General features: G+C 48.0%; 1 protein-coding gene across 1 annotated transcript; it reads left to right on the top strand.

The window, feature by feature from the left end:
* On the top strand, positions 1 to 27,157 carry LOC107113922 (uromodulin-like). The gene is made up of 12 exons (XM_015415326.1): positions 1 to 39; positions 3,413 to 3,521; positions 8,714 to 9,112; positions 9,228 to 9,335; positions 10,013 to 10,221; positions 10,813 to 10,964; positions 13,587 to 13,832; positions 14,562 to 14,724; positions 14,815 to 14,896; positions 16,335 to 16,370; positions 20,939 to 20,974; positions 26,817 to 27,157. The coding sequence occupies exons 1-12, from the start codon at positions 1 to 3 to the stop codon at positions 26,885 to 26,887; spliced, it is 1,650 nt and encodes a 549-aa protein (XP_015270812.1). The 3' UTR covers positions 26,888 to 27,157.

Here is a 27,157-nt window from a genome sequence, read left to right as displayed (position 1 = left end):
ATGAGAGCTAAGCCTTTGGATGGACTCTTTGAGATGCAGGCAAGTGACTTGGGGTGTGGAACTGAGTTTGAATCCCCACTCAGCCATGAAGCTGGCTGGTTGACTTTGAACCAGTCACCATTTTCCATGAACTTTAACCACATAATGTTTTTGGTATTTAAAGTGCTGTTTCTCAGTTGCCACTTTCTTATATTATATGTTTTCCATTGCTGTCAGGGAATTAAACCTGCCTAACACACTTGCTATGTGGAATGTTCTGTTTTCACACAACACAGTTGTTCATTTTCAAAGCAAATCTGAGTGGACGATTGTCTGCTCTTACCCAAGCTACTGAACCAGGATTGTGATATAGGTAGAAACAAAGATTTACCTGCAGAATTCTTCTTCACTGCAAGATCTGTTTGACGGGATTGCTGGGAAGCTTTCCTATCAGTTTCATCTCCCCTAATTATTTCAAATACTCTGAACCAGGTAGCAAGGCACCAGAACTAAATGGCATGGAAACAAATGCCATTTGAATCACATTCATTTTTATGTTGAAATAAAGATTGAATGGGGTTTAAAATTTCATTTGGTCATTTATTTTCAAATAACAGCCATGCTAAATGTGGTATTAAGAACATAAGAACATAAGAGATGCCAATGTTGGATCAGGCCAAAGGCCCATCCAGTCCAACACTCTGTATCCCACAGTGGCCAGAAATACCAGTGCCATCAGGAGGTCCACCAGTGGGGCCAGGACATTAGAAGCCGTCCCACTGTTGACCCCCCCCCAAGCACCAAGATGACAGAGCATCATTTGCCCCAAAGTCCCTATCTATACCTTGTGGCTCCATATGCTATACCTTGTCTGCTCCATATGCTTATCTAATTCCCTTTTGAAGCCGTCCATGCTTGTAGCCGCCACCACTTCCTGTGGCAGTGAATTCCAAGTGTTAATCATTGTGCCTATCAATCGATTTTTTTATCCTGCCCTTCTTGCAAGAAGCTCAGAGCTGTGTGAATGGCCCTCCCCTCCCCTCACAACAGCTCTCTGAGGTAGGTTAGATAGTGAGGGAACAGCTGACCCAAGGTCAATCAGGAAGCTGCAGAGCAGAATGTGAAATTCAAACCCAGTTCTCCTCAGTCATTGTCTGACACCTTCCCAAAGTCTCTGTTTTTTCCAATGTTTATGTTTGTGTTCTTGGCAATTTCAAGCAACTAGAAAACCAGGAAAACAGAGGTACACTCATGTTAGCTTTTCCTTTAGTGAAATACAAATAAAGCTGATTAAACACCTTTAGAATAACTTCCTCTTAAAAGGTCTATATAAAGGGGAAATGAACCTATGTCTCAGATCTTCTCTTCTTTCCAGCTTTGGGTAAGTAGAAGTATATTTTAGATTCTGTGAACCTACAAAATTGTGTTACTCTGGCTGCAGTCACGCATGCTACATAATCCACTTTCAGTGCACTTTTCAACTGGATTTTTTATTGTGTGAACTGGCAAAATCCAGTTTGAAAGTGGATTATTTAGTGTGTGTGAACACAGACTCTGGGCGATTCTGCATCTAGCATTTGCTCCACATTTTCTCAACCAGGAGGGAAAAGTGTAGCTCAAAACCACATTCAGATACCTCGGGGCAACGCTGTACTGACTGCAAAGTCACCCCAAACGGTCATAAAACAGCCATAAATCTATGCAGAAGGTACAGTAAAATCCAACGATGGAAAAACTTGAAAGTGGCATGGAGTGTGGAAGCTACCATAAAACCCAATAATCAAAAGAAGTGAAACTAGCATGCAATATAGAGGGGAATTTCTGTTCCAGCGTGGGTTTCGTAAAACAATGGAGGGAAAAGCCAATGCAGAATCAGCCTCTGAGTCAGACCCTGGCCTCCCTAGCTCTCCCAGAGTCTTGGGCAGAGCCCAACATCAGCTCCCGGAAGTCCTTTATATGGAAACACCAGGGGTTGAACCCAGGGGCCTTTTATACCCAGAGAATAGGCTCTGTTTTTACCCACAACAGTGATTCATATGGAAGACCACAGTGATGTGTCTATAAGGCACCTGGGGGGGTTCTATTTATGTCCTATCATATGTGGGTGCTACTGGGAGCCATATATAGAGGACACAAGAAAGAAGCTGGCATAAATAAAAGTCAAAGGGCTCAGTCCTATTGAGGCAGTAGTACAAAGAGTGACCTGTGCCCCAGTTTTGTTTTGGGGTACAAACCTTAAATGCTAGAAAGAGCCAGCTCGTGGTTGTGGTGGCATATTATGAGCCATGACACAGAGCTCCTTAGAATCTCTCCCTAGTTCTTCCTGTGCCTATAAGACCACAAGATTAACTAGAGCCAAACTAATTTCCTGCCCTCAGGTCTTTTAAAAATCTTTTAAAATCCTCCCTTCAGACCCCCAGCTCGTAGCTTGCTGATTTATTGACACACAAATAAAGTTGAAAAATTAGTGCACTGTACAGAGAGAAATCCACATGAACAAATGGATGCAAAAAACAGTAGCAGTCCTGCCCTGCCCAGGATAGCCCAAGCAAGCCCAATCTTGTCAGATCTTGAAAGCTAAGCAGGGCCAACCCTGGCAAATATTTGGATGGGAGACCTCCAAAGAATACCAGGGTCGGGAGGCAGGCTAACCAGCCACTTATCTGAATGTCCTCCATGCCCCAGTAGGAGTCGCCAGAGGTCCCCATGACTTCCAGGCACGGGCACATAAACACAAAAAGAGACAGTCGTAGCTCTTAATCAGTTTTGTGCCTACTCTGTGGCTTGAGGAGATCTGTGGAGTTTCTTTTATGGTTGTCTGATGCTTGGATCAGAGTTGTAGTTGTCTTTTTCAACCAAAGTAATGAAACTTGGTAGTAAATTTTATTTGAGTAATGTGTGTATAAATGGCATAGAATGTAAAAACGCCTTATAAGATGCTATGCAAATGCCATAAAATGGGTAAATAAAATGATCAAAGAGGAAAAAACAGCAAAGAAAACCGGTGGGCTCTAAATGCTCACTATGTATGTAAATTGAAAATAAAGAGAAAATGGCACCTTTGTACTGAAAGCCAGGGTGAAAAATTAACAGCACTAACTGTGGTTATGCCTGACCTGGATAGCAAAGGCAAGCCCGACCTTGCCAGATCTTGTAAGCTAAGCAGGGCCAGCCCTGCCTAGCATTTGGATGGGGGACCTCCAAGGAACACCAGGGTTGTGACGCAGAGGCAGGAAATGGCAAAACCACCTCAGAAGGTCTCTTGCCTTGAAAACCCTGCAGGGTCACCTAAGTCAGTTGTGACTTGATGGCCCTTTCCACTGCCACAATAGTACTAAGAGGGTTTGATGGAAAATTGTAAAGCAATAAAATCTGCTTGTCATGTTTTTTGCAGCTTGAAATTACTTTTCTTCTTTTTCTTTTTTTGCTACAGGGTGGTGCCCATTTTTTACTGCTAAATATGGAGCATCACTTTTATCTGGTCTTGCTTTTACTTGGTTTTAACTGGTGCACCTTTGCACAGAACACCACCATGATGCCAGGTAAAGAGCTAACTTTCTGCTTTAACCAGCTTCTTCTCATTGCTGCAAATCTGTTAAAATGACAGTTATTTTTCATGCTGTAGAAGTAACATATGCCAAAGAACATAGGTTCCCAACAGCTAACAACACCCATGCTTAGGTTTTCCACTTGTGATTTTCCCAATTTTATTTGGTAAAGCTTGAACAGATACAGAGATTTCAAATCAGCTTTTGGTAATATAGTCCGCTTGCTGGTGTGCCTTAACCCAAGTTCTCAATCAAGGTCTGTCTTTTCTCTTCTGACTGGCAGTCACTGTCCAGGTGTCAGACACACCATGTGCTCCCTGATCCTTTTACCTGGACCCTTCTGCATGCCAAGTGTTACCCAAACGGGAGGTCTCCCAATTATTTGGGGGAATTTAGCTCTTAAGGAGACCTTTTGTTTAGCGAGAGCAGGGTAACTGCAGAGATCTCCACCAAAGTTTACGGGGATTTTTCCCATAGAGAAAGTCTCAGAAATAAACCAGGCTGTGGCTTAACCAAGAAAAGTTCCTTTTATTGAAAGAAGAAGTAATAAAATAAAGCACATATACAGAAATAAATACACACGGTAAAACATGCACACTAGCTAAGGGAAATGAAAGAAGGAGAGGGAATAGAAGAAGTTTTGTGGGGGAAATTACCAGTCCAGGAGAGAAGAGTCAGTGACAAAGGCTGTGAAACAAAACAGCATTTCACAGAGATGGAAGGAACTCAAAAGGATTTGGGGGTGCGATACAAGTGGGTGCCAGGAACACACACACACCGCAATGGGCTTAGTATGTCCAGTTATAGGGCAAAATGCTACCTAAGGGCATGGTGATGTGATTGCCCCTAAAACAATACTATAATTGGATTAGCTGGAAGTAAAATAATGTGTTGGGGAAAGGCTGAATGCTGTTCCCAGGGATGAACAAAGACCTGGGGAAATTCATGATATTTTGCATGATTGTAACTAATGGTTGCTTGATGACCATCTGTTGTTGGACCCTCTGGCATTGGGTAAAAGGTGTTAAGAGGTCTTGAGTAGTGAATAATTATGATAAATAGGTCAGGAAAGGACAGGCAAGGTGGGGAAATGATTAGTTTGAGGTGAGACAATGTCTTCTCCGAGACCCATAATTGCCATTGTGTATGGTTTCAAGGTGAGGATGGGGTTGTTAGCAGTCAAAACTCTTGACATTACACTTTCCAGAATCGCTGCCCAGACATGTCTCGAGCCTGTGTTTGCTGGCATCCATTTTGCGTGACATCAGAACCATCTTGGTTTCATTTTCAGACCAGGTAGTGCCCAGAACGTGTGATTTTGGGGATTTATGAAAATGAAGGGCCCTTGGGCTTGCTCTGTCTAGATGCCACACTGTACCCTCAGCGGGAGGAGAGGTCTGGGGGTTAACATAAGCAGCTGCCATATCACTGATCCACAGCCCCATCTGAGCATCTTGTGTTCGATACGGCCACACTGAGCCAGTGAAGAGGATATCATGTCCAGTTCCTGCCAAACCACAAGCAGGTTTGTAGTTGCTCTGCTGATCAGAACCCAACAGCTCATGGGCAGGAGGGATTAACAGGGAGTCTGCGCCTCTTGCTGAAGCACCATAAGCAGAAGGAGTTGTTGTTGTTCAGTCGCACAGTCGAGTCCGACTCTTTGCGACCCCATGGACCAGCTCCCGCCAAGCCCTCCTGTCTTCCGCCGTCCTCTGAAGTTTGCTCAACTTCATGTTCCTTGCATCAGTGACATTGTCTAACCATCTCATCCTTTGCTGTCCCCGTCTTCTTTGACCTTCAATCTTTCCCAGCATCAGGGTCTTCTCCAGTGAGTGCTCCCTTCTCATTTGGTGGCCAAAGTATTTGAGCTTCAGTTTCATTATCTGGCCTTCCAGGGAACAGTCAGGGTTGATTTCTCAGAAACCAACTCCCACAGGAAATATTCCTGTGTCCTAGCTTTTCCGGAATACAGTGCTATTTCCTGGTAGGGAGGGGCTCCCCACATCAGCTGGGAGTTTGCTCCCAACCCACCCACCAATCCCGACAACCCCCTCCCCCAAACAGTGATGCTGGAAATCAGAAGCAATGCCTCATACTAATGGAAGTTTCTGAAGCTTCAGTCCTTAAGTTCTGCAGTTAAAGGGTTGCAGTTGCGGGAAAAGACTTTCCTTGCTTCAGGTCTTGGAGAATCACTGCAGATCAAGAACAGTAGTACTAAAATAGATGGATGAATGCCCTGATGCAGAGATCAGACAGACTTGACAGAGATCTTACATCTCTGTCTATCATTAAAATGGAATTTGCAGGCTTATGAACCTCAGTTTGCCTTGGGATTGCGAGGGGAAGAAAAATGAGGTTTAACCCAGTAAACAAGTCAAGCCCTACACCAAAGGATAGATGGACACAAATCTGGCATCAAGAACCACAAAACTAAGAAACCTGTAGGAGAACACTTCAGCCTCCCAGGACACTCAGTGGGGGACCTCAAAGTAGCTGTTTTATTGCAAAAGAATTCTACAAACGGACTAGAGTGGGAGACTGTTGAGTTATGCTCCCTCTAAGCTGTGGAGTCTTGAGAGCAAAAATTCTACTTTGTGAGCTACTGGCATTAAAATTGTGAGCAAGCGATTTGGCTACTGCATAAATTAGTGTGCTCTGGAGCCCTCCTTCCTGAGCCAGGACAAAAATGTGTGAGCCAGAGGCTACAAAACTATGAGGTAGCTCACACTAACTCAGCTTAGAAGGAACATTATTACAACACTTGAGACAATGGGACCCCCAGGGCTTGATAGAGATATCAGATAACAGAGATATCAGTTTCTTATCTCACTGCACATGTATCTGAAGAAGTGTGCATGCACAGGAAAGATTACACCCAGAATTAATTCTTGCTGGTCTCTAAGATGCCACTGGATTCAAACTTTGTTCTGTTGCTTTAGACCAGCACGGCTACCCACCTGAATCTATACACATGCTAATGTCATTCAGTTCCTGCATCTGTTTTTAAACATTTATTATGCTGTATGCTAATCAGCTGCTATTCACAGGTCTTACCAATTGCCTTAATCCAATTTTAGCTCTAATTGGCCCTTTCTGGCAACATCCTCCTCACCTGCTACCTCTATGTAATAACTGGTGACTCTATTTCAAAGTATCTGAAGAAGTGTGCATGCACACGAAAGCTTATAGCCGGAATAAAACTTTGTTGGTCTTAAAGGTGCCACTGGACTCAAACTTTGCTCTGCTGCTTCAGACCAATACAGCTACCCACCTGAGAGAGCCAGTTTTGGTGTAGTGGTTAGGAGCGTGGACTCTAATCTGGGAGAACCGGTTTGATTCCTCACTCCTCCATATGCAGCTGCTGGTGTGACCTTGGGTCAGTTACAAGTTATTTCAGAACTGTTCTCTCAGGAGCAGTTCTCGAAAGAGCTCTCTCAGGCCCACCTACCTCACAGGGTGTCTGTTGTGGGGAGGGGAAGGGAAAGATTATAACCCACTCTGTCTCTCCTTCAGGTAGTGAAGAACAGGGTATAAATCCAGTCTCTTCTCTCTTCTTCTGAGACTAGAATTGAATTACAAATACATGGCATCATTATAATGGTAAAAAAGAAAAAAACCTTTGATCTATGAATTGTCCATTTTATGTTACTAATTTTCAATCCATGACGACAATATCATATTAAGCATGCCATATACATTCTTAAATATCTTGAGGCTAATAGTTTAGTTCAATAGAGAACAGTGTAGCTTGGATCCACTAAAGTAGGGTTGCCAGCTCTGGCTTGGGAAACACCTGGAGATTTTGGGGGTGGAGTGTGAGGAGGGCGGGGTTTGGGGAAGGGAGGAACTTCAATGGGGTAAAATGCCATAGAATCAGGGGTTATTTCCTGCGGGAGCGCACAGGAGCGGAGCTCCGGCAGTAAAGAGCCCAGGGGGCGGGCACATGCAACAAGCCCCGCCCCCTGCTCCCAGCAGCCCTCAGTCAGAGCAAGAAGCAGCCAGGTAAGTTGCAGAGCTTCCCCCGGCCCCCCGGTCCAAAACAGTCCAGTGGCACCTTTAAGACCAAGTTATATTCAGGTACAAGTTCTCCCTCCTCTGCGAGGACAGATCTGCACGTTTCCCCCCCCCCCCAATAGCTAGCAATCCAAAACAGTCCAGTGGCGCCTGAGCGGTGGGTGTTGCCTTCTGACACACTTCCGGTGATGTCAGGAGGTGTGGCATATGCAAATAAGTTATGCTAATGAGTTATGGTAATGAGCTCCTGCACCACTTTTTCTACAAAATGACCCCTGCATAGAATCCACCTTCCAAATTGGCCATTTTCTCCAGGTGAGCTTATCTCTGTCCCCTGGAGATCAGGTGTAATAGAAGATCTCCAGCACAACCTGGAGGTTAGCAACACTACACTAAAGCGATCTCTGCCACTTCCTTTTTCCACTGGATCCCCTCAAAAACTGCTTCCAAGGATTAGGTGATCCAGCATAGAATCCTCCCCACCCCATGTGGCAGCCCCTGGGAGATTTCCAGGGACAGAGCCCTGGAAAATGGGAGCACCAGTGCCATGACATCATTTCTGGGCAAAACCTGGGAAGTGCTGTCACAGCCCCCATCTAGGAATTCTATCAATCTCTCTGGTAAAGACCATAGAAGTGTAAACAGCGTGTCACCCTGGAGTACCTTACTTTCCTTTATCTCGCAGACCAAAACATATCTATTTACCCAGGCGTTAAACTAAGGGGATCTTATCTTTTTAGCTGTGTGGACCAATCTGTTCATTGTTATGTTGTTTTTATGCCCTGGCAGGTTTTTACAGACCTGATTTTATAGATCTGACTTGTTTAAAGTTTTTATTGGCTCATTAGTAGTGTTCTGTTATTTTCTTGTGAGTTGCCTCAAGCAGGTTCTGGAGAGGCAGCATACAATTTCTGAATGAATAAATGAAACACACACACCGTTCCCTGCTTGGCCCTGATCCAAATGGAGTTGCATAAGTCTGCCATTTTAGGGAGGGAGCAAAAGTGTGTTCTTCCTCTCGTCAGTGCTTTTGATCTCCATCTGTAAGGCAGCTTGATACATTCCAGGGTGGGTTAAGGCAAGAGACTACATCTTTGGAAAGGGGTGGGCACTGCAAATCCTTTCATGTATCTTGACATACCAAGAGTGCTGGGATTTCTGTATCTCCTCAGGCTTTGCTGAAGAATGTGTGTGGAGAAACAGCTCCCGCATTTGCTTGGATCCCTGTTCAAGTTACACAGTTCTAGATGAGCCCTGGCGAAGTACCTCCTATGGGCCGGGAACCAACTGTGACAGTGATAAAAAAGGGTGGTATCGGTTTGTCGGCCAGGGAGGAGAACGCATGCCAGAAGCCTGTGTGCCAGTGCATAGGTGCAACACTGATGCACCTATGTGGTTAAATGGATTGCACCCTGAACAGAATGCTGGAATTGTAAGTCGTGTTGCCTGTGCCCACTGGAATGAACAATGCTGCCTATGGTCTACCAGTGTGCAGGTGAAAGCCTGCATTGGTGGCTATTTTGTCTACAAACTGGAAGGGACACCAGCATGTACTTTGACTTATTGTACAGGTATGTGGTGTGCAATTATTCTGGGGAAGGCTGCTTTTTTGGGGGGGGCAAGAGGTTGGTAACAGATACCCATGAATCATGTCATGCTCTGCCCTTTATCCATTCAATCCTCCAGATCCCAACTACAGTGGGAGCCCGTGTTCCCAGTGTGGTGTTGATGAGGAATGCCAGCTGGTGAATGGTGTCTGGGGTTGTGTCTGCAGTCAAGATTTCAATAGTTCTGGTATGTACCTTCAGGACCCTTGGGGTGGGAGGGGTCTTGAAGGCTCTCTCAAGTCCTACTCTCATACTCTAGCTGCTATATCACACTAAGGGTGTGATCACACAAGCAATTTGACCCGACATAGCCACCCCTCCCCTCCGGATTAAATGGGCAGTCACACAGCCACATCTGTCAGGCGTTCCCCAGGCATCGTAGGACGACTTGGAGCCAAGTGAAAAAGGCACCACACCACAAGTGGTGTTTTTGGTTCCTCATGCATTAATTGCGCATGGCCAGATGTCTGAACTAGGGGGAGCACAAGCAAAATAGCCTGGTGGTCTGAACATGCAGATCCGCTTCCAGTGCTGGTGTGTGTTTTTTTGGCATTTTTGCCTATATATGCATGAGCGCACATGCGCATAAGCACATATACACCCACCTGCATTTAAAAATGACCGGGCAGTGCGCTCCGTGGCTGAGGCACTGCAGTAATGTGGATGCTTGACCAGGGGACAGCCGCGTGGGTAACCCACAGCAGGGTGTGCTGTCTGGATGATATGCCCAGCAACATTTTAAACTGGTACAATTAGAGACCATTTCACACCAAGCTGCCAGTGTGATCACACCCTAAGTGCAAGCTGCTCTGAAGTACTGTATAAATACTAACCACCTATTTCCTCATAATCATTCTTATTAAGATATTTCTAGCTTGGAGCCGCAACTAGAGTGTGGAGCAAATCAAATTAAAGTTTCATTTGAGAAGTGCGTCCTGAATAAACTGGGCTTCCAGGATGTGGTCATGTATTTGAACGATGACAGATGTGCTGGTTTTGAAGAGCAGAAGAACACAACGGTGATCTCAGTGGTGACTCCCACTCAAGGTGGCCAATGCGGAACACAGTTAACAGTAGGTTCTCTGTTCAATGTAAAAGCTAGTGCCACACCAGAAAGCACTTTCCAGATTCATATGTGAACCAGTGTTCCCTCTAAGCTGAGGTAGTGTGAGCTAGCTCACAGTTTTCTAGCCTCCGGCTCACACATTTTTGTCTTAGCTCAGGAAGGATGGCTCCAGAGCAAACTAATTGATGCAGCAGCTGAATCGCTCGCTCACAACTTTAATGCCAGTCGCTCTCAAAGTAGAATTTTTTGCTCACAAGACTCCACAGCTTAGAGGGAACATTGATGTGAATGTGTTGCCTCTGTCTGTAAATGCTTCAAGGCATGATCTGATTGACTAGGTGCTAACTTCATGAAGCCAATTCAGAGTGAGGCAGGAAGCACTGAGTTCCCTCTCTATATGCTTTATGTTGTCATCATCAGGCAAATCAGAATGGCAAAGCAGTCATGTGATTTCATCCTGTTTGCTGCATGATCTCTGGCTGACTGGATGTTGTAGCAGTTATAAAGCTGCCAGAACTTATAATTCATAAATATTTTGCTCAATCTTAAACATAACTCTGTTGAAGTCAAGAGCTAACCTACTTTTTTCCTCCCACAGAATAATGACACCCATGCTACTTATAGTAACACACTATATTTGGGAAACGGGACTATCATTAGAGATGATGATGAAGTCAAGATTAATTTCCAGTGCTCCTACCCACTGGATATGGAAATCAGCCTGGCAACAGCTATCCATCCTATCGTAAGGTATGCCATTATTTATTCTTCTGAACTAATCATACTTAGAGCTACTACCACAAGACCCGGACCAGCTCTTGTATGTTCATCTCCAACACATTATACTGATAGCAGAAAAGTGGGTGGGTGGATGGGTGTGAGACCACAAGGTAGGTAAATGAGATCCAGTGATAGAAATCTGATTGGTCACCAAGTGCCCCAGGATTCTGGTGGATTTGTAGGGTTGCCAACTCCAAGTTCAGAAATGCCTGGAAATATGAAGGTGGAGAGTGGGATTTTGGGAGGGAAGGGACCTTGGCTGGATATAGTGCCATGCAGTCCCCCTTCCAAAGCAGCCATTGTCTCCAGGAGAAGTGGAATAAATGTTTTAAATAAATAAATAATAAGCGATTTAGGTAGTCTGGAGATCAGTCATAATTCCAGGTCTCCGGCCCCCACCTGGAGGCTGGCAACCCTAAGTTGATGCAATGCATGCATGTGTATTATACATTCTGTTAATTGCTTCTTACTTCTGGTGACCCTATGACTTATGACCTCCAAAACATCCTGTCCTTAACAGTCTTGCAAACTGAGGGCCCAGGCTTCTTTGACTGAGTCAATCCATCTCATGTTGGGTCTTCCTCTTTTCCTGCTGCCTTCAGCTTTTCCCACCATTATTATCTTTTCCATTTACTCCCGTCTTCCCTTGTCTTAGGCCAGTGGTGGCGAACCTATGGCACGGGTGCCAGAGGTGGCACTCAGAGCCCTCTCTGTGGGCACGCGTGCCATCGCCCCAGCCAGGCCCAGACCGTCATTAAAGTGTGGAATTCTCTGCCAAATAATTTTAAGTAAATGAAAGCATTTGGGATTGCTTTCCTTACTTTGTTTGGATCATCTTAAGTTAATGTATGAGTTGTTTTTTCTAAAGTAAAACCTCAGTATTCAGGCTAAATTGCCGTGTTGGCATTTTGCGATAAATAAGTGGGTTTTGGGTCACAGTTTGGGCACTCGGCCTCTAAAAGGTTCGCCATCACTGTCTTAGGCTGTCCTCATCACACCCAGTCATCCAATGCTCCTTTCCCATACTTGCTGCAGAAAAACCTCTATCCATGAAAGATCAGCTTTCTTGAGGAATAGAGGCTTCACACTGCAAGTATGTGCATTGAGGACTGACTGGTGAGGGTGTGGGGTGGGCTAGGTTTGTACTGCTAGACCCTCACCCAAGAGGCCCCAGCTGCAGGAAACAAATAATCACAGGTTCAATTTACACTAGAAGGAAAATTGAGTAGATAATCCCCCTCTCCCCTTCCATGGCATTCTCCTGGAGCTGGGTCTTGTTTGATGTTACAGAACATATTTGTTAAACAGGCCACTTCTGGGTGTGTCTCAGCATCATTAAAGTGGGCGGGAGTTTTGCCACTGTCGTTGCTTCCAGGTAGACTGCACCACTTACAAATAGGGTTGAATTTCCCTTACGGGAACTATGAATTTCCACAAGCATCTATCAATGTGAAAAGAATATTATCTTACCTAAGTAAATATTTTAACAGTTGAAAATCAGCTTCTTGGACAGTGACCCAGCGTGCACTTTGCCTGGTTTTTTTTTCTAAAAAAAAAATCGGAACTGCTTAATTTAAGACCCCATTGCAAAACCACAGGAAAACAGAATGAACAGTCATGACTCTCTCCCATGCACGGAGGTTTATTTTGCACTTGAGGTGAGAGATTCACGTGTTAATAAGGGCAAGTCAGTGAACTTCAGAGTCTGACAAGCAGAATGTCAGTCAGTGATAAATATTTCCATGAAAGGTGGCTGTGCATTTCACAATGCTTGCCAGTGGCAAGTTGCCACTTAAATTAACTCGACATCTTGCTTAAGCTATGAGTCCACCATCAAACACAGAAGCTTTGTTCATTATGCCAGACCGTATTTAAGGCTCCTTCTCCCAGCCTTGGGTGAGTGCCTACTAGGGTGGGGGTGGTGGGGGGGGGGGGGGGGAGGGCTATGGCTTATTAGGGGAGCATCCACTTTACCCAGAGAAGGTTCCAGGTTTTTTGTTAGGATAGGATATTTATTTTATTTAAATTTTATTTATATTATTTATTAGGTGTCTTTCTTCCATATGGCGCTCAAGGCAGCGTACAGTATAAATATTAAAAATATACATAAAATAGGTTACATAAAAACACTTTGAAATCACAGGTTAGGACTGCATTTGATTAAAGTGGTCCTAAATTGTGATTTGTAAAGTTTGGTTTTATGCAACCTATTCTACAAACAATCAATCAATCAAACAGTTCTTCTCAGGACTACTTGACAAGTTTATAATGTTTTAGGTATATATGACTGTCAAATAACTTCCCTTATGAGATTGGTGGCTGTCATTACATCTGCAGTTCTAAGCATACTGAGCTCAGTAGACCTTAATTCTGAGGAGACACAGAGTTGAGCTGTAAACCATTTTACTTTCTTGTCACCTTCTAAGTAAATAAAAGTTTTAAATATAACTAATAGTAGTAGGTATCTGCCTGAGACCCTAGAAGAGGCCACAGGTATGCCTGTACAGCAGCTTTGCAAGTTCGTGGGACGATTGTAGGTCAAGCTGCTGAGGTCCTTAAAAAAATATTACACCTTGTATTTGCTCCTTCTAGCTCAATCAACATCAGTGTGGGAGGCACAGGACTCTTTACAGTTAAAATGGCTCTCTACAGAGCTTCAGACTACACCTCTCCTTATGAGGGACCCACGGCGGTGTTGTCAGCAGAAGACCACCTGTATGTCGGCGTCATGGTCACAAGTGGGGACACATCTCGGTTCGTTTTGCGGCTTGACAGCTGTTATGCAACACCCACCAAAAACACCACTGGTTCTCTGAAGTATTTCATCATTCAGAACAGGTAGGATGGCAAAATATCTTGGTCAGGACGATGTGCCCCCTTAATCGAAAGGATAAGGTTGATTCTGGCCCAGAGCACAATTACAAAAAACGAACTGGGTGGGCACAGGCACACTTCATGGCAGATTTTGGAAGACAGAGCTTGCTCAGAGATATAAGCAAGCTGCTATTGGCTTGAGTATTTCATTAGCTCAGTTCCAGTAGTGTCTTTCCCTAGTGGGCTGAACAAATTCCCTGTAATGTGCCCTAAATTAGAGGGGAAACTAAGAAACAGTGAGTTGCCCGATGCTACATAGGGACGCATGGCATAGGTAGTCCTTGGACCCAATTTCTCCTAATCAGATGAGCAGACTTCGCAGGTTCTCTTCCTCTCTGCAACTAATCCTTGGCATTGGTAGTACGCACCATTTGCCACAGGGATAAGTTCCTTCCATTGATTTGCATTTTCTGTCCCTCCTCCATCTTACCAATGCACATGTGCTCACAGATCAAAGTCTGCAAAAAAGCAACCTTGCTGTATGTGATTGTATGCTTGTTTTGCTGGCACTCTTGCCGTGTTTGATCAGCACAAGCATGTGCACTTGGCATGTGCTAAGGAGGAGAAAAGACTTAATAATAAAAGATTTAATATGCATCAGTTTCACTCGGCCAGTAAAAGCTAGTTTGGGCACACAGAAATTGGTTTTTGAAAAACTGGGAACTCCACTAACAATCTGCACGGAATTTCCAGCTGTCCAAATCCAAAGGATTCAACGATTTCAGTGGAAGAAAACGGAGTGGCATCGCATGCAAAGTTTTCTCTTCAAGTATTCAGATTTGTTGGAAATCATAACCTGGTTTATCTCCACTGCCAATGTCGTCTCTGTGACACTCACACAGAACAATGCAGACCGGTAAGTTTGGATGATAACTGGAAATATAAATGGCCACTCAGGGAGTGTGAAGGTACAGTGACTCTGTTCCCTTCCAACCTTTTTCTGTAGCGTTGCTCAGGAGGTGAGAGTCGCCGAGCTGCTGCTGCTGAGTCAGGTTATGTTTTGCATTTGGGACCTATTGTCCAGAGAGGTAAGAATATTTTTTACTGCTGTACAACTATGGGTTAGTTCTCAATGAGGTGTGGGGTGGCCTATAGGGGAACATCTTTGGTTGCTACACAGAGCAGCACACAGCTAACCTAGGTCCCGGTCACACGGAGGGTTTTGGCCCGGGAGAGGGACGGATTGGGGCCGCAGCAAACGGGCATGATCTCACCGTAACATCTGGGAAGCGGCGCGCACCCGTCCCCAACCCGTCCCTAACCCCGGAAACCCCGCAGCAAAAAAGAATCACTGACTGAGGTGGTCTTACCTGAACGGCCGTGGCAAGCACAGCTGTGGGATCGCCGGCGCATCCTTCTGCCAGCGCATCCCTGGCTCCTGGCCGAACTGCGCATGCGGATGCATGCGCAGCTGGCTGCCTCGGTCTCCTGACCATGGCTTCCTCCCCGGCATTTGATCGTGCCGGGGAGCAACGGTGCCGCGGCTCAGGGGATCAGTGTGATCCCGCCGCGGCGTGTCTATTTTGGTGCGGCTTCCAAAAGCCACACTTTGGCCACGTATTCCCCCCCCCCCGTGTGGCAGGGGTCTTAGTGTGTCAAAGGGGCTTGGGTAAATACTGAAAGGCAAAGAGACTGATCAGTCTTGCAGTACAATGCTGAGCAGAGTTGCACCCTTCTAAATCAGGATTACGCTGTTAGACTCATCAGTCTCTTTGATGAGTGTTTACCCAAGTCCCTTTGACACTCCAGCTAGTTGTATGTTGCCAAGTTTCTTTCGCTGTTGACAAAATACCATGGGCTGGTGTAGTAGATTGCTGGGGTCTGATTTGGTGCATAGAGCCCAGTCACCTCATTGGGGCTCCATCACCTCCAGCAGGAAATGGGGGGACTCATTTTCACCTCTAGGGTCAGGTGATGTTTCATGGCTAAGACAGAGCACCATTTGCAGGGGGGTTGTGCTAGCTAACCAAGGCTATTGTGTTTCAGACCGGGGCTTGCATGAGTGACTGCTGTAGCATGCCAGGCAAACAGGTCATTATCAGAACCCAGAGACAGATGATGACCACCTATCTTAGGGGTTGTCTATAGGTGATGGCTTCTTGCGTGTATTTTTATGCAACACCCTTCTCTTTTCACAAATGCAGCTGCGCAGGGATTGGCTTGCCAAGGAAGAGAAGGTTTCTTTCTTTCTGTGGAGGGAATACGGGGCATGCAGCCCCCTCCCCAGTGTATAATATAGCCCTGGTGGGGCTTGTGAAAGCAGACGTTTTAGGCTGCAGATGGGCTGCATCCCTGTCTTTGTTTCATCTGTATCAGAAGAATCTACTTAATTACAAGGAGTGGCAGGAGCAAGAAAAGAAAGGATAGTGGGAAAGCATTATTTTTTTTTGATGGATGCAGGAAAGTGCATTATGTCCAAATGACCCCACTGAACTTTCTTGTTACTCTTTCTCCTACACTATGCAGGTTCTGAAGATGTTCCTGGAGCTGCCTCATCTCATGGTAAGTAATTTTATTTGGTTTCTTGTACTTAATGCTGTAGAACTTTTAGCAACCTGCCTTTAATTGCAGGATAACATTAGATAGATACTGTATGACACTTTAATTATCATACTGTGGTTCTTTGGGCCCTTATTTTATCCTCACAATGACCCTGAAAAGTAGGTAAGGCTAAGAGAGAGTGACTGGTAGCCCTGCTTCTCGGAATGCGGCCGGGCTATCATCAGGGGAATCGGAAGGCATCTCCTCGTGTCCAGCAAGGGTGTCCCGTGGCTGAGGTGGGGTGGTCGCTTCCCAAGTGTCGGGGATCTCGCAGTCCTCCGGGTCATATGGCAATACTCACTGCCACAGCTGGTCGATGTGGCGGTGTGTAGTATCTGGCCGTCCTCGCTGGAAACCTCATACAATCGGGGGGCCCGGACTCTCCCCACTCAGGCGGGAATCCGTGGCGGGCCCCGTGTATAGTTTCGGGCATAGACCGGGTCCTCGGGGGGAAATCCTCTGGCCGCCTCGGGTGATTCCGTGGCGGGTTCTTCTTCCGTGGCCCAGTCGGGATGAAGGCGATCCAGCCAGGTCGTCAGGCGCCGATCCAGAAGGAGCTCCGCTGGACTGTGTCCTGTCGTGGTGTGGGACGTTGTCCTCTAGCCAAAGAGGAAGGCAGCCAGCTTGTAGTCCCTGTCCTTACTATCCAAATGGCGGAGCGCATCCTTGGTCGTCCGAACCATGCGTTCGGCTTGGCTGTTGGTTGCGGGGTGGAACGGGGCCGATCTGACGTGGCAAATTCCATAGTAGCGGGTGAAATCCTGGAATTCGCTCAATGTGAAGGCCGTGCCGTTGTCGGTGACCAAGGTGTTGGGGATCCCCTGGGCACCGAAGATGTGCCACACGGCCTGGATGGCTGTGCTCAAGGACGCTGACGGTACCAGAATGACCTTGAGCCACTTGCTGTACGCGTCCACGAGTATGAAGAATAGTTGACCCTGGAATGGCCCAGCGAAGTCCAAGTGGAGCCGCGACCAGGGCTTATGTGATGACTCCCAGGCTCTAGCGAAAGCCCTGGGAGGCTCGGGTTGGGATTCGTGGCAGGGCCGGCATCTCCTGACCTGATCCTCGATGTCCCGATCCAGCTATGACCACCAGATGTAACTTCTGGCCAGGGCTTTCATCTGGACCACCCCTGGGTGCATCTCATGGAGTGCCATGAGGACTTGGTCCCTTAAAGGGGTTGGGATTACCACTCTGCCACCCCACATCAAGCAGCCTTTGTGGGCCGACAGCTCGTCCCTGTGGGATGCGAAGGCCATGAAGTTTGCCCCCCAGGAGCCGTAGGCCACTCCCTTCTCACCCAGTCCAAGACGCGGCAAAGGACTGGATCTTTAGCCGTGCGGTGCGCCACTTCTCGCACGTGCACCGGTTGATCGGAAAGAGTCTCTAGAAGCGTGACCTGATGAGCAGGCGCCAGGTCTGGTTCCATAGACGGCAGCGGAAGGCGGCTCATGGTGTCAGCATGCCCCATCACTTTCCCGGGCCGATGTACAAGCGCGTAGGAGTATCCTGTGAAAAAAACAGACCATCGGAGTACCCGGGGAGACGTCATCTGCAGGGTTTGGCGGTCAGGGGCCAGGAGACCGAGGAGCGGTTTATGGTCCGTAAGGATTGTGAATGGCTGACCATACAGGAAATGGTGATTTTTTTTTACCCCCACCACTATAGCCAGTGCCTGCTTATCTATCTGTGCGTAATTGTGCTCTGCCGCCAATAGGGTCCTGGAATAGTAGGCTACCGGGACCTCACGGTTGTCCGGCAGCCGGTGGCCCAGGACTACCCCAACCTCATAAGGTGAAGCATCACATGCCAGCACCACCGGAAGCGCCTCATCGAAATGCGCCAGGACCGCATTTGAAATGAGCAGATTCTTGACTGCCTGAAATGCAGCAGCCTGCGGCGGACCCCAGATGCATGGTGCAGACTTGTCCAGGAGGCGGTGGAGTGGTTCAGCCATGGCGGCTTTGAGGGGCAGGAAGGAATGGTAAAAGTTCAATAGCCCCAGGAAAGCCTGTAGCTCTGCCTTGGACTTGGGAGGTGGCGCTTGCATGATGACTTGCACCTTGTCAGCGGTGGGGTGGATGCCGGAGGCGTTGACCGTGAAGCCCAGGAACTCGATGCGAGGGATCCCCAGGAGACATTTTTCCTGCTTGACCTTGAGCCCGGCTGCGTCAAAGCGTTGTAGGACAGCCTGCAGGCGGTCGGCAAAAGATAAGCTGTCCGGGGCTGCGATCGGCACGTTGTCTAGAAATGCGCACATCCCCATTCAACTTAACCAGGGTGACAATGGGGGTTTCCCACTGGGCAGATGCGATTGGTTCCAGAACCCCTTGTTCCACCAGGCGATCTAGCTCCGCCTCAATCTTAGGCTTCATTGCCAGCAGCGGTAGCTTGGCCTTGATGTGGATAGGGCAGACAGCTTGGTCAAGGTCCAGGGAAATGGGGCCCCCTGTAAACCGCCCTAGGGTGCCATAGAAAACTCTAGGAAATTCCGCGCACACCTTGCCAAAATCCTGTGACTGGATCTGGTTGATCCCCGCCAAAGACAGTCCCAGAGGCCCGAACCAGGAGAGTCCCAGCAGGCTGGAGAGTTGCCTATCCACCACCAGCAGGTCTAAGGGGCCGTTAAAGTCTTGGAACTGCACCTGGAACTTGCCCCAGCCCAGTATCGCCACGGGGTTTTTATTGAAGTCCCATAACATGAAACTCCACGGCTTCTTAAGGCCCCCTCCCGGGGACACAGCTTGCAGAGCGTATCCGCGGAGATAAAGGAATAGGTCGACCCTGTGTCGATCTCCATGCTGCAGGGGGACCCCTCTATAAGGACCGTGACGTGCACCTTGTTGGGCCCATCGGGGGGCAAGTTACATACCAGGTTTTGCTGGTGTTGGGCCAATAGGGTGCGGAGGTCGATGGGTGGCTCTGGCGTGGTCTGGTGGGCAGACAACTTCTGGCGTTGGCCCTTGGAGTGGCAAACCCGCGAGATGTGCCCTGATTTGTTGCACATTCTGCAGACGGCGTTTTGGAAGTGGCACGACCGGCGCTCATGGTCCTCTCTGCAGCTAGCACACGGAGCCGAGGTGATCGAAGACACCCTGTCCGCGTTGAAGGATGCCTGCTACGGGCGCTGAATGGATCGATGGCAGACCTGTAGCACCACTTCCTCGTCTGAGGCGGTGGAGCCGACTGTAGCTTGCGTGCGGTGGACCGCCTTGACGCAGCGGTCTTGGTGGGACTTCTCATAAGCGGTGGCCTCCCGGATTGCCTTATCGAGATCCAGGTCGTCCTGGCTGACCCGTCTCCACTGGAGCTTAGGCTCCCTTAGTCCCACGAGGAACTGGTTTAGGAGAACTTCCACTAGGTCGGTGAAGGAACACCTGGTGGTGGCCTGACGGAGAGCGGCCAGGAAATTGGAGGCGGTCTCGTCGGGGCCTTGGATTTTCGCAAAAAAGTCCATGTGCTCCACAAACTTAATAGGTTTGGGAGCCAGGTGGTCGGTCAGCGTCTTGACCAAAGAGTTGTAAGACTCGTCTTCGGTCAGTTTAGGCGCTATTAAGTCCTTCAGCATGAGATGGGCCTCCATCCCGCAGTGGCGGAGAAGGTACGCCTTCTTCATACCAGGGTCCGTTACATTGTGGATTGTGAAGTGGCTCTCAAGAGTCTCCAGCCAGGTTTCCCACTGTGAGGGTTGGGCGATATCGAAAGCAGGGAGACTCTCGGGTGCGGCCACCATCTTAGGATCCACGAGGAAGTGAATGGCAGGAATGGCGGGAACTAGCGAGCGTAGAGAAGGAGCGGTGCGGTGCTGCTCTCGTGATCAGTGGTGCAATGCTCGGAGCTGGGAGCGGTGCAATGAGCGGTGCTTTCGAAGATGCGCATGATGCTGGCAGCGGTGGCGATTTCGGCGCGACGACTCAAAGCAATGCCTAGAACGTGGTCTCTGTTCAAGGGGAGATGAATCCCACCTTCGTCACCTGTGAAAAGTACGCAGACCGAGTGTGATTTCAGCTCAACATACCTTTACTTAGTTCAGAACAAGACAACCTTCACCGGCTCGCAGGCCGGTTTATATGTGCTCCAGTTCTATACCCTAAACACACCCCCACACCCGTGATTGGCTATTTTACAGTGGTTGAGAGTTCCATAGGCTCTCGGCTGGGAGCTTAGCCCTCCGATAGGTGCGGGCTAGGATCCGCTTGACCCTTTGTTCTCATAACCGAAGCTTGGCTGCTTCACCCGACCGCATGGCGACCTAGTCGCGCATGGGGTCAGTGATGAATACATTACAAGTGTATAATATAGCCCTGGTGGGGCTTGTGAAAGCAGATGTTTTAGGCTGCAGATGGGCTGCATCCCTGTCTTTTTTTCATGTATCAGAAGAATCTACTTAATTACAAGGAGTGGCAGGAGCAAGAAAAGAAAGGATAGTGGGAAAGCATTATTTTATTTGATGAATGCAGGAAAGTGCATTATGTCCAAATGACCCCACTGAACTCTCTTGTTACTCTTTCTCCTACACTATGCAGATTCTGAAGATGTTGCTGGAGCTGCCTCATCTCATGGTAAGTAATTTTATTTGGTTTCTTGTACTTAATGCTGTAGAACTTTTAGCAACCTGCCTTTAATTGCAGGATAACATTAGATAGATACTGTATGACACTTACCATACTGTGGTTCTTTGGATCCTTATTTTATCCTCACAATGACCCTGCAAAGTAGGTAAGGCTAAGAGAGAGTGACTGTTCCAAAGTAATCCAGGGAGCTTAAATGTCAAGGTCTCTGTGCTGCCAGCACAGTCCTTTCATTGGCTATGGGAACATGGAAGAGCTCTCCCCAACTGGGCCTTCCCAGAAGGATTGAGGGACTGATGGTTGGACTCTGTCTAAGGCATCTTCATAAACTGAGAAGTTCAACATCCACTCTTCCTTAAGCTTCTAAGGTGAAGCTGGGCCAGCTACCCTCTGAGCCTCCCCTATCTCACTGGCCCTTGTGAGGATATAAATGGGGGTGGGAAGAACAATGTAGGCTACCATGAATTCTTTAGAAGAATAGGGTAAAAAAATATTGTTAGATACATTCTAAACCTAGTGTTTAGACCTAAACAAAAATAAAGCCAAGTAGATTTAGCTCAGTTTTAGATAGCAAGTGTGTGCTTAGGGAGGCCGTTTTTTCTTTAGTCTGACAGGATACAAAGAAGGATATGTCTGCTTCACTTTTATTAGCTACTAGGAATAAGACCTGTTGTGGAAATAAATGAGCTCTAGAAATAGGCTCTGGGAGGGTGCCCCAGCCTTGGGCACTCAGCGTCAATTTGCTGTGCTGACCTCAGCAGGGTATAATGACACAGAGTCCACCATTTTCTCCAGAGGAACTGATCTCTGCTACCTGAAGAGCAGTTGTAATTGTGAGTGATCTGTAGCCCTCACCTGGATATTGGCAACAATTGTTACCCAGGAGGAAATGGCTGGTTTGGATGGTAGAGTCTATGGCATTATACCTGTCTGAGGTCCCACCCCTCCTAAAACCTCACCCTCTCCAGGATCCATCCCTCAAATCTCCAGGAATTTCCCACCTGGAGTTGGCAACCCCATCCCCTTCCCAGCTAACCATCACCCTACCGTTATCTGCCCCTCTGACTTTAGCTTTCCGGCTCCTTCCCCCTCCCTCCTGGAGAGTAGTTGTAATTCTGAGTGATCTCCAGCCCTCACCTGGAGATTGGCAACAATGGTTCCCCAGGAGATAATGGCTGGTTTGGAGGGTGGGGGGCATGGCAGTGGACCTGTCTGAGGTCCCACCCCTCCTAAAACCTCACCCTCTCCAGGATCCATCCCTCAAATCTCCAGGAATTTCCCACCTGGAGTTGGCAACCCCATCCCCTTCCCAGCTAACCATCACCCTACCGTTATCTGCCCCTCTGACTTTAGCTTTCCGGCTCCTCCCCCCTCCCTACCAGGAGAGCAGTTGTAATTCTGAGTGATCTACAGCCCCCACCTGGAGATTGGCAACAATGGCTCCCCAGGAGGAAATGGCTGGTTTGGAGGGCATTGTACCTGTCTGAGGTCCCACCCCTCCTAAAACCTCACCCTCTCCAGGATCCATCCCTCAAATCTCCAGGAATTTCCCACCTGGAGTTGGCAACCCTATCTCCTTCCCAGCCAATCATCAACCCACCTTTATTTCCCCCTCACTGTTCAGCTTTCTATTTCCCCCCCACACCTGCAGCCTCTACTGTGCTCTGAAGCCCTGACTGCTACATCACATCGGCTGTCATAGGGGGCCATCTCAACAGAGTATAAGGACACAGAGTCCACCATTTTCTGCCATCTGGGCAGCAGTTGTTATTCTGAGTGATCTCCAGCCCTCACCTGGAGATTGGCAACAATGGTTCCCCAGGAGGAAAAGTAGTCTTTCTTTGCAATGGGGACCAAAGCAGCTTATATCATTCTCCTCTCCCCCTTTTGACTTGCACAACAACCCTGTGAGGTAGGAAAGTCTGTGACTAGTCCAAAATCACCCAGTCAGCTGCCACAGCAAGAACCTGGGTCTAGCAGACACTGCTCTGAAGCGCTGACTGCTATGCCTAGGGTAGCCAATCTCCAGGTGGAGCCTGAAGATCTCCAGGTGTCACAACTGAACTCCAGACTGAACTGATCTCCCCCCCCCCAAGAAAATAACTGCTTCGGAAGGTGGGCTTTATGGCATTCTGTTCAGCTGAGGCCTTTCCCCTCCCTACACCGTGGCTTCTATAAACTCTACTATGAAATCTCCAGGTATTTCCCTACCTGGACCCGGCAACCCTAGTTAGGACTGGCCCCAATGAGTTTTCTCCTAAAGGCCAAAATAGGTGTGGAAAGGGCCTTTTACTGACAGAACCAAGCTTGGTTGCCTAGCAGCAGGCACTGAGGGGAAAGTAGGATTGCCAGCTCTGAGTAGGGAAATACCTGGAGATTTGGGGGGTGGATCCTGTGGGGGGTAGCATTGGGAGGCGGGGGCAGAAGGACTCATCAGGATATAATGCCATAGGGTCTACCCTCCAAAGCAGCCATTTTCTCCAGGGGAACTGATCTCTGTCGTCTGGTATCACCTGGTATCACAACTGAACTCTAGACAACAGATCCCCCCCCCCCCCCCGGAGAAAATAACTGCTTTAGAGGGTGGGCTCTATGGCATTCTGTTCAGCTGAGGCCTCTCCCCTCCCCAAACCCTGGCTTTCTTAGACACAGAATATCCAGGAATTTCCCAACCTAGAGCTGACAACCCTAGTCAGGATGGGTCCCAATGAGTTCCTCACAAAGGCCTGGAAAGAGTTTCCTTTATTTGTCTTTTTACTGACAGAACCAGGCTTGGTTGCCTAGCCATAGCCACTGAGGGAAAAGTTAGTCCCACAGAGGAGCCAAGTGGAGAAGTGTCTTCGTTGGGAGACACAGCCGTTTGCCCGTAATTCTGACAGGGAACAGTGGCTGAAGGGGGAGTGGGCAGGGAAGAGGAGCAGAGGCTGTGTTCACCGGACTGAAGCAACCGTCTTCTGAGGAAAGTTTTGGCGGGTGCCGCTTCTGTGGGCGGGACTCAGGCAATGCAGCCAGTGGACAGGGACAGCTTCTGAGTGACACATCATGGAGCCAACTGATTTCGGAGTGTGTGGAATGTTCAGAAAGTGCCACCCCACTACTCAATTATATATAAGATGGGAAGAAGTGTCTTAAGCATCACCAATGAGAAGTCCTAAAAAAATACATGCCTTCTGTCAGACAGAATTTTCTTTATAGTCGTTTGTAAATAGTTTTTCTTATTGTTACTCGATTGTATACAGTTCCTTCCTTCCTTTGAGGCATTCAGGTGGCTGTGACAGGGAAGACAGTCTTCAAATGTTGTTGTTGCTGAGAGGCAAAGATCCCACTGACAGACAGCCGCCCTGACTGCTGTCTATTTTGCCCAGGTGAACAGCACAAGGTGGACTTCAGCTCCGGCCATCCATTTTAGGCAGAAAGTAAGGCATAGGGCCCTAGACTCTCCAAATCTCTGGCACTGAGGAAAGAGAAAGTGCACATGGGAGTATTATAGGGATCGTGATTGGTCTTGACTTTATCATAGATACATAAAGACAAGACTGATTATGCAGCTGCTCCCTATAACATTCACATAAATCTCTCTCTCTCTCTCTCTCTCTCTCTCTCTGCAATTCTGGAGACTTGGTGGCTTTTTTCCAGGACTACATAGATTTATTTATTTATTTATTATTTCGAGTTTTACCCCACCCTCCCTGTTATCTATGGTGGTTCGCTGAGTAAAGTGCGTTCACATGCTGTCAACTGTACTACTGCTCTGGAAAGCTTCAGCTCTAGGTCAGCCCAGAGGTTATCGGAAGGCCTGCAGGAAAAGCTTCATTTTCATGGCCCTGCGGAACTGTGAGAGGTCCCACAGGGCCCTGATCTCACCAGGGAGCTCATTCCAGTAAGCTGGCGCTACTAAAGAAAACGCCCTGGTCCTAGTCAATGTCAATCTGGCTTCCTTTGGACTAGGGAGGGCCAGGCGGTTTTGGAGTCCTAATCAAAGTGCTCTCTGGGGAACATGCGGGGAGAGGCAGTCCCTCAGGTAGGCAGGCCCCTGATCATAAAGGGCTTTAAAAGTAAAAAACAGCACCTTGAAGCAAATCCACAACGCTATTGGCAGCCAGTGCAATGCCTTTAGCACAAGCTGGATGTGCTCCCACATAGTGAGACCCATCAACAGCCTGGCCGTCACATTTTGCACCAGCTGCAGGTTCTGGAGTTGCACCAAGGGCAGCTCCATGTAGAGAGCATTACAGTAGTCCAATCTTGAGGTGACCATTGCATGGATCACTGCTGCCAAATCATGGCGTTCAAGGAAGGGAACCAACTGCCCGATCAGCTGGAGATGGTAAAAGGCTGCCTTGGCAGTGGCTGCTACCTAGGCCTCCATTGTTAAGGAAGCATCCAGGAGCACTCCCAGACTCTGGACCCTCGGCACCCCATCGTAGGCCAGTAATGGGATCCCTACCCCTGTATCGCTCCGATTCAGGCACAGGAGCTCCATCTTTGTTGGATTCAATTTCAATCGGCTCAGTCTAAGCTATCCCGCCATGTCCTGTAGCCCCCGAACCAGGTCTTCTGGGTTGGAGTCACTGACCGCCGAACAGCAGATAGAGCTGAGTGTCATCTGCATATTGGTGGCACCCTAGCCCGTATCTCCGGGCAATCTGGGCAAGGGGGCACATATAGATGTTAAATAACATCGGTGAGAGCACCACCTCTTGAGGCACTCTACAAGCAAGTGGATGCCTTCGGGACAGCTGCTCCCCGATAGCCACCCTTTGTCCACGATCTTGGAGGAAGGAGATGAGCCATTGCAGGGCAAGCCCCCGAATCCCTGTGTCTGCGAGGCAGTGGGCAAGTAACTGGTGGTCGACCGTGTCGAATGCCACCGACAGGTTTAACAACATCAGCACTGCTGTCCCGACCCGGTCCAGGTGCCTCTGGAAGTCATCTGTGAGGGCGTCCAGAGCTGTCTCCGTCCCATGGCCTGGACGGAAGCCGGACTGGAAGGGATCAAGCATGGAAGTGTCATCCATAAAGCTCTGCAACCGTATCGCCACCACCCTCTCTATTAATTTGCCCAAATAGGGCAAATTGGAAAGCGGCCGATAGTTTGCCAATTCAGCCAGAGATGGTTTCTTCAGGAGGGGGCGGACCATCGCTTCCTTGAGAGCCCCCGGGAACCGCCCTTCAGTGATGCCCACAAAGAGGATGGAGCCACAATTAATGGGAGCAGAAGGGTTGTTTCCTCCAGGAGCAGAGATAACATGTCTTGTTTTGCACATACTTAACTATGCCTCAGAGACCAAGTTATATAATAGATATGTGATTCAAGTAGGGTTTGTGGGGGGGACACTCAACCTGACTTGCAGTCACATGCACTATTGAGGGGCTCACTGTACAAACGACTGCATCCCTTGGGGGGGGGGCTTCTGCCTTGTCTCCCATAGCTTTCCCTAGCAGAAATAGCTGCGAGGGTGGCTATTTGCCCGTTTCTCAAGCTCTACATGTCCTCAGTCACACAATCCCAGAACATATGGAGCCTAAGAAACAGCATCCCATGTCTGTTTCCACTAGAGAAAATGTTGCGGGAGGGAAGGCAGAAGCCATACCCAAGCATCAAAGGAGTTTGTAAGGTGAGCCCCCAATGGTACACATGACTGCAAGCCAGGCCGGGGCATCCCCGACACAACTTGGGTCACATCTATCATATAACCAGAGCATCCAGAAGAAGGCTGCTGTTATTCATGGCTGAGTGAATAAAAAAGCAAGTGGACCCTTACAGATCACTTCCATGAACTTCTTTAAACATACAAACCTACCATGTAATAACCTTGTTCCTATTCCACAGCTTCATTAGGCCCTTGGATGACAGCGCTGGTTACTGTTATGCTGGCTTTTTCTCTCCACGAATTTGCTTGACCGATGAGCCCATTCATCCACACTGTTGAACAAGGAGGAGCACCAGTTTAAATAAAGAGAGAAAAATCAAATAAAGAGGACAAAAAAATACACGGATGTGCACTATGTAGCTGATTATCAGCCGTTTCACTCCCCTGCTGTATGCAGAGCTGAGTATGTGGCGCCCACATCTTTACTGAAGTCAATAAATTGGGATAAGGTTCATGGGGGAAATCACTACATATAAACAAGCGGGAACCCGGAATACTCATGGAGGAAGAATCCACTGAT

This window comes from Gekko japonicus, unplaced genomic scaffold (assembly GCF_001447785.1).
Source record: "Gekko japonicus isolate JY-2015 unplaced genomic scaffold, Gekko_japonicus_V1.1 scaffold631, whole genome shotgun sequence".
Lineage (NCBI taxonomy): Eukaryota > Metazoa > Chordata > Lepidosauria > Squamata > Gekkonidae > Gekko > Gekko japonicus.
Note: the sequence above shows the minus strand (reverse complement) of the source record. Positions and strands in the feature narration are given on the sequence as shown.

What these genes read in the sequence shown, in the direction of transcription:
- LOC107113922 (XM_015415326.1), top strand. Translation starts at nt 1, where the DNA reads ATGAGAGCTAAGCCTTTGGATGGACTCTTTGAGATGCAG. An exon ending in ATGGACTCTTTGAGATGCAG is followed by an intron (nt 40 to 3,412) that starts GCAAGTGACTTG and finishes TTTTTGCTACAG; the next exon opens with GGTGGTGCCCATTTTTTACT. An exon ending in TCAAGATTTCAATAGTTCTG is followed by an intron (nt 9,336 to 10,012) that starts GTATGTACCTTC and finishes ATTCTTATTAAG; the next exon opens with ATATTTCTAGCTTGGAGCCG.